This window comes from Rhyacophila brunnea, unplaced genomic scaffold, assembly GCF_057557595.1.
Source record: "Rhyacophila brunnea isolate RB1 unplaced genomic scaffold, BYU_Rbru_1.0 scaffold_6, whole genome shotgun sequence".
Lineage (NCBI taxonomy): Eukaryota > Metazoa > Arthropoda > Insecta > Trichoptera > Rhyacophilidae > Rhyacophila > Rhyacophila brunnea.
The window spans coordinates 21053758-21061550 of NW_028233276.1; the positions used below are offsets into that span (position 1 = coordinate 21053758).

Below are 7793 nucleotides of genomic sequence, written 5' to 3' on the forward strand. Positions count from 1 at the left end.
CAGTCGCCCACAGAAAGATAAAACCATTAAACGCTCTAACAAATGTTTGCTTCGCTGGGGATATCAACATTGTGGATATATTAAACAATGACAAATATACTGCTCTTCATATGGCAGTTAAATCTATGTGGATGAAGGGTATTTCCGTTCTATTGGAAGCTGGTTCAGACATCATGGCTACAGATTCTGAAAGAAATAATGTTTTACATTTAGCAGTTCAAACAGGTAATCACACATTATTAAAAGAACTTATTAGAAATCTACCTGACAAAGAATCAATCAACTGTAAAAATTCTAAAGGAGAAACTCCATTATATTCAGCTATAATTCATAGTCAATCGTCTTGCTTACAAGAGCTTCTTTTGGAAGAAGCGTCGTGTAGTATTACGTTGAAAGGTGAAATCAACGTACTTCATAAAGCTGCTGAAATTGGAAATTCTAAAATTCTATTACAACTTCTGTCAGAAAAAGATAACAAAAATTTGATAAACCAGCAGGATTCAGAACATAAAATGACACCGCTACATTGGGCAGCTAGTAAAAATCATATTGAATGTGTAATTGCTCTGTGCGACGCTGGTGCCAATATGAAATTGCGAGCATACGATGAAACCACTCCACTTCACTTAGCAGCAAGAGAAGGACATGTAGAGATTATAAAGTGGATGCTGGATAAAAATCCAAGCTTGATTTCTGAAAGAGACTCTTTACAATGGCTACCATTTCATTCTGCGGCACACAATGGTCACAGAAAATGCATAGATTTATTTCTAGAGCGTGGAGCAGATTTTTCAGAAGTAATTTCGGATCGCTGCAATAAAACCAGAACAGTTTTGGCCACAATGACTAGTAATATGCACAGATCTGTTGATTATTTAGAAGATCTATTTGATAGCTACATTGAAATAAATACATATCATTTGGATGAGCCAGATTGCGAAGTTACCATAGATTATTCTGTTCTTATGCCACATAGACGTAATACAGATATTGGTGAAGATAAATTAGAATCAATGAATGTTGTAAAAGCTCTGACTACTACAAGCAATAAGTGTGATGTAAAGAGACTAGTAATACATCCATTAATAGAAAGCTTTCTATATTTACAATGGAAAGCTTTGCAGAGATTTTTTTATTGTATATTAATCACATACTTATTCTTTGTCGCCGCTCTCACTATATCAGTAGTGATAGTGTATAAGTATGAAAATAGTGGAGAAGAACCTCCGATTGTCTTTCATAAAACGGCATGGAAAATTTGTCTTTGGATATCAATTGTATTTATTCTGATACAGGTATTTATGCACAAATTGTTATTAATCGTAATTTTCAATATTTCTACGTATTATTATTATGAATATTAAGTCTATAATGGTGTGGTAATTTATTATAATAAGAAATATTTTTATGACACTTTTTTACAATAATAAAAAAATCCTATTTATATTTTGAACGTATCTCCCTGTGATTATTAACTTTTAAATACGTGATATTATCTTTCGGCAACAAAACATATTATTCATTAGGTCACTGGAGTGTACGCTTTATAACTTTGCACTTTTTGCACTCTTAACTATACTGATACGACTCTTTGCTAGATTACCTCGCATACAACTAGATAAATGATTTTTACTTGTATGAAAATAATATGTAGTAATAAATAAATAGATAAATATGTAAAAAAATATTTATAGAATATATCACATCATTTTCATCTTAGAGCCGGAGTGCAAAGTTATGAAGCATATACTCTACCTATCTTTTTATGTGAATTAAATTTTAATTAAAAACATCCAGTTCTCTTTAGTAGATAACGCATGTTGACAAAATAGTTTTTATTAATGTGCGTTACTGTTAATAAAATGTATAACATTATAATATAATATTATTCACACAAAAATACGTTAAATTCAATACCCTGCATTTAAGGGTTAAAATCAAAGCAAGAAGAAACGACTGCTATACCAAAACATACAAACAATTTATTGATAATCAATCAACTCAGGTGGCTCTCGTGGTGCAGTGCGTAAGACGTTGGTCATCCACCCGGTTCGATCCCGGTGAGGACACTATATTTATGTGTTTTTTTTAAAGCCTGGGTGTTTGTGATTGTTCAAAATTACTAACAACCACCTTGTACGAAAAAGCAAAGACATGGTTATTAATAATTGTTAAAAAAATATCAATCAACTCAAATTTAGTAGAAAACTGTAGCAAACTTTCGAATCACATTGAATATTATTTCATTCTGTCTTTCGCAGGAATTGTTGTACATGTTGGCAAAAAGAATAATGTACATAAACAGTTACGAAGTTTGGGTTAAACTGACATCATTGATTCTTGCTACAGCTATGACTTTGATCGACCATAACATTGATAGTTGTTGGCCTCGGTATATCACAGCTGGTGCCGTGCTTTTGGCTTGGATGGAAATCAATATTTTACTATCGAGATTCCCAGAATTTGGATACTTCTATCAAATGTTCACAACTGTTGCTGTCAGAGCTGTAAAGGTAAAATAATAAATGCGGATTTTTATTCTCTAATTTATGGCTAGATAATCAAAGTATTATATATTAATATTATGATGTCGCTTGCACGCCTTATCTAGGATTAAACGAATCGAATCGAATCCACCAGGCCGACTCACAAACGGCAGAAAAGTATAAACGGAGAATGGAATCTTCATAGATTGTTCATAGATTAAAAATAAGTTATTAAAAGATATATGTATTATTATGTTATTTAAAATTAATATTGCTTCACATTTGGTTTTACAAAAACTTGATAATAAATAATTTCGATAATAAAATTTGATAAATTTAATGTGAGCGAAACACGTGTCGTAAAAGAATTTTTATATGTGGTAAATACCAAATAATAAACATATTTTGAGATTTTGGCTTAGGAATAACCCCCATGTTTGGTACGAGTGCAGTTCGAGCTTTACAGGAGATACAGTAAAGATCGCCTTGATGGTGAATCGTATGATAAAAAGTCTCATTGAAGATTTTTGTTTGCATTATGCTATCATCAATCTGTTAAAAAAAACCTCTTCATGCGGCACTTCAGGCATTCACTTCAGATTAGAGAGGAAGTGGGAAAACATTTTATATTCTGTATAAATCCGGGCATATGAGATGCGGGCGTTGCGTTACCCACACATGGGTCGTAGAAATTTACAGGAAATGCGGGTGTATACAATTAAAACATCGTGGGATACTAATTTCTTCATTAGTGATTATGTAAATTATCTCAAAAACTAAATCGACAACATCAATGTTTTTTTAGATTGTTATCAAGGAAGCCAACCACGAAGCATTTAATATAGGTGGTTCGATTTTTTTTTAATGTGAAATCAGTGAAATCAGTGAAATTGATAATTAGACGACAACTTTACTGTGATAGAAATAAAACCATTAATTTTTTTAAGCAGTGTGTGCGGTACGATCTATTAAGCCGAACACCTACGTCACAGGTAAACCAGAATACATCAGGTTAAGAACGATTTTTTTTTTAATTATTGTTACTGGTTATTCTGATGGAAATTTTATTGGGAACTAAGTCATTACATAACTCTTATGTTTGTTTGTATTGACATATTTTGTTGTTTTTTTTACGAGAAATGGATGTCAGCCACTTGCTCAACCTATTAGGTCCATACCCTGACACACACAAATTGAAAAAAACAATATGTGTACTTGCCAGACCCAGGATTCGAACCTGGGACCCACGGCGTTATAGTCCAAGCCGCGCGGCCACCGTAATACTCTACTACTTAACTAAACGTAAACTCTTACATACTTATTTCAAACTCTCCTATGTTTCTAGGTAATGGCATTGTTCGGTTGCTTCATGATCATCGGATTCTCCCTCGCGTTTTGGATTCTCTTCGATGCTAAGAGTCCGTTCGAAGGTCCGTGGAAGTCGATCATGAAGACTATCGTGATGATGACTTCGGAGTTTGACTATAAAGATATAACGGACATTCATACCTGGGAGGAATACCCGTCGTTTCCTCAGATCCTGTTCGTGATATTCCTTATTTCAGTACCAATCGTCGTGATGAATTTACTTTTGGCCCTTGCAGTCAGTGACACCAAAGACTTAGAAATCGAAGGAAAGATACAGAGGCTGTCCCAGCAGGTAATTCAATTTAATATATTTTTGAAGTTATACTTCCTTTGTGCGCGTTTGGGAAATCAGATCAGAGTGTATTTATGGCGTGTGACATGTAACACATAATTTATTTTTTCACACGAAAAAAATCAGCCGAACGCACTACCTTTACGCCACAGTATGATACTGCAATCTTGACGATTATACAGTATATTATTATAGTTTAGAATTATTCCGTTGCCTAGGCAGCGAATTTATTATTCTCGGCCATTTGCAATGCCTTGCGTAAACAAACGATTAAACGTCAGAGTGACAGTTGGTACTTTAAAAATAAAAACAACGAGAAACCATTATATAATTTAGTAATATAAGTTAAAGTGTATAGAAATAAACCAACGGTGTTCCAATAAGCGGTCCTTTTCTTGAGTGTGTAATTTAACAAGATAATTAAGAGCTAGTGAAAGAATCTAGTTTATCACAAGTTTTGTTTTTGTTTTGTTACGCTAAAGAAGTATAAATTCTAACGCGCGTACATAAGTACACACACCGATTTTTTTAAAATTATAACATGAAATTGGTTGAGACTCACTGTCATGCCGCCTTTTTTGTTCTAAATGAGGATCCGTTATTCAATCAAATATTATTAGCTTAGCTTAAGCTAATTCTTAACTTGGCATACTAGGGCATGGGGCATTTCTCCATTTCACATTATTTTGGTATGTTTGGTAGTAAAAATGTATACACATGCTATCGATTTCTTGTCATATATCAGTGATTTCTATCGATATAGATGCTGTAAGTCGATATGGATAGATCGCGCTAATCAATATGTGTAATTGTAGAGTAAAGTCAGTTCCAGATACATACATAATTTATTTAAATATTGGAGAAAATGATAGTGCTATTTATTATTGTCATTACTGTCAAACCACCGCATCGTGTAGATCTCAATCGAGGTACGGTCCAAAAATCATCTTTTAAGGAGAAAAAATCAAACCTTAGGGGAGGCACAATTCCAAAATATATGAAAATGATTAAAATTACATATTAAATAGGTTATTACAGAAATATATTTTCATTAAAATATTATTTAAATATAATATATTAGTAGTTTTGATAATGATTTAATTTATTAAACAACCCTTTAAAAGAAAAAAGTGGTAATTTCACAACGTGTAAAGAAGCCATTTTCAATTACTTAAAAAAACTCAATCTTTTAAAATGAATATGGGTCGTCGTGACTAATGCAAATTCCATTACTATTCACTATCGGTGTCAAAATTAAAGACGGTTGTCTTTTTGTATAGTTATATTGATCAATCGAAACAGCTTCATGATGGATAAGCAATTTACATTCAGAGATATAATATTATAAAAGTATCATATTATTATATTAGGCTGTATTGAGTGCATTTGGTGCTGAAATACAAGAAAGTCTCACAGGACTGCGACACTCACGCGAGCTCAAGTTATGTACAAAAGAAACAAGGATATTTTTTTTGATAAATAATGACAATATGTCGAGTACATTTTGATAGATCTTTACATTTTTTTTTCACATCTTAATGAATCTGGAGTTAATCTGCTTATCATCTTGCTGTTGCAATTTTTATTTGTCGCTAACGATATTATGCCAGTGTATTGTCAGTAGTGAATCCAATCCCGAGCCAAAATCTTGATCCCGGGATTTCGGAATTACGATTTGACGATCCCTGGATCCCGGGACTGGTCCCGGGATTGGCATTTTTTTCAATAGTTAATATAAAATTTCTATATATATCAAATAACGTTGATAAAATCGGTCAAAATTAAATTTAGTTTAATTTATACAATAGTACATTTATACAATTAAATATAAGACATTATTTATTGTTATTATTGTGTACGTTCAATCTTGGATTTATAGGTACGTGTTTATAGGATTAAATAATATTGTAATATAAATAATTATGTTAAAGTAAAAGAGTTTTATTGTTGTTTTTATTTAATAAAACGCAAAACTACAGTTGAAAATGTCCCTCTGAGGCGGACGAAACCGGTCCTAATCTCTTGATTAAAAGTGGTATAAGTACTACAAAAAAATGCGTTTTATAAAATAAAAACAACAATACGATGCAGTTCCACCATTAATTGACAGTTAACAAAATAAAAGAAAATAAAAGAGTTTTATTTATTTATGAAAAGATAACAAATACAAGTTCAATTAAAATTTAAAAAATATGACTAATGCATTAAAAAACAAGGTGGAATCACTTAGTTAAAAGTGCGAAGCATTGTTTTTTCCAATCTTTCTCATTTTTATTAATTTATGTGAAAAAATAAAATGAATTTGCAGCACATGGGTAATAAATCAAACTTCATACAAACTCTATTCTAACTCAAAAAGTTTATTTATAATGTATTTGTATGTTATTAAAAGTATTTTTTCAGTTATATTTTCGTTTTATTTTTTTTCCATAAAAATTGATAAAAAAACTCAATCCCGAAAGTTTCGGGATTATGTTTACCAATCCCGGGATTCATAGGTATCGAAAATAGTTTGGGATCCCGGGATTGGAATCCCTAATTTTATTGTCAGTTTAGTTATGCATAAAATGAGTTGAGTATGGACTATTTTCCAAAGTATAATTTTTATTTCAGCTTTTAATTTTATTCATAATAAAAATCTGAAATTTGTAAAACCAAAAAATCGAATATCCATAAATCAGAAGGTAATTTTCAAATTTGGTCAAATTTATGACAAAGTGAGAAAATGCTGTATTTTCATTCCTCTTTCCTAAAACGTTTGTGCTTATTATCAATAAAACAAATGCATATTCTCTATGATCACCCTCATAATGTATGGAATTCAGCAAGATGGCATCTGAATTTGCAATGACGTTGTTGATTGACATTAATTGATGATGTTTAAAAATTAACCTGCTGGATTTTAAAACTAGTTGTCGTATTGTATTTGATATCGAATTTGACGAATTCTGAAAATTACATATTGTCGAGTACTCTCAATAGAGTGATCTAGCATTTCCAGTAAAAAAATGGATTTTATCGCTTTTGGAAATTACCTCCTGAAATATTATATTTTGTCGAAAGTGTTCTTTTTGAATATTCAATAGACTGTCTCTTACAAATAAATTGCACGGGCCTTTGGTTTCTTAGGTACAGATATATTAAAAAGAAAAAAAACACTGAAATTTGTAGATTAATGTGATGTTTTTTTTTTTAATTTTAGATAGACTTCCTATCAACTCTGGATACTCTTGTATACGCAGTATCTTGGAAGTATGTTCCTAAAGTTATAAGACGCTATTTGGATAGTTGGGAAATTCCTGTCGATGTTACCATCAAGCCTGGTCAGCCAAAATGGTGGAGTGACACCCTCTACAGTGAATGCATCATAACAGCTGTATGTGACAGGGCCAGTGGGAATAGGAAGATCGAAGACAATCTTCAAAAAACGAAGATATTTGTTTCTCAGATGGAAGATGTACAAAAAATGTTAAAGATGTTACTAAAAAATACGGAGAATGATAAGAAAAAGACTAAATGATTTTTTTAAATTGTTAATATTGTTATAAATGTCAATTAAATGAGTACAAGTGATACCCTTTTCTTATTTCTCAGCAATCCATATCGGGGTGTAATTTTGCCTCCTCTACTGACTCCTATCCTTCACT

The 7793-nt window shown here is 31.7% G+C and overlaps 1 protein-coding gene across 1 annotated transcript; it reads left to right on the forward strand.

Moving 5' to 3' along the window:
- The first annotated feature begins 512 nt into the window (after nt 1-512).
- LOC147065387 (transient receptor potential channel pyrexia-like) lies at nt 513-7666 on the forward strand. The gene is made up of 4 exons (XM_085956974.1): nt 513-1295; nt 2262-2513; nt 3832-4146; nt 7349-7666. Exons 1-4 carry the CDS (start codon nt 513-515, stop codon nt 7664-7666), a joined length of 1668 nt encoding a protein of 555 aa, XP_085813100.1.
- The last annotated feature ends 127 nt before the right edge of the window (nt 7667-7793 follow it).

What these genes read in the sequence shown, in the direction of transcription:
- LOC147065387 (XM_085956974.1), top strand. Translation starts at nt 513, where the DNA reads ATGACACCGCTACATTGGGCAGCTAGTAAAAATCATATTGAATGTGTA. An exon ending in TTGTATTTATTCTGATACAG is followed by an intron (nt 1,296 to 2,261) that starts GTATTTATGCAC and finishes TGTCTTTCGCAG; the next exon opens with GAATTGTTGTACATGTTGGC. An exon ending in TTGCTGTCAGAGCTGTAAAG is followed by an intron (nt 2,514 to 3,831) that starts GTAAAATAATAA and finishes CTATGTTTCTAG; the next exon opens with GTAATGGCATTGTTCGGTTG.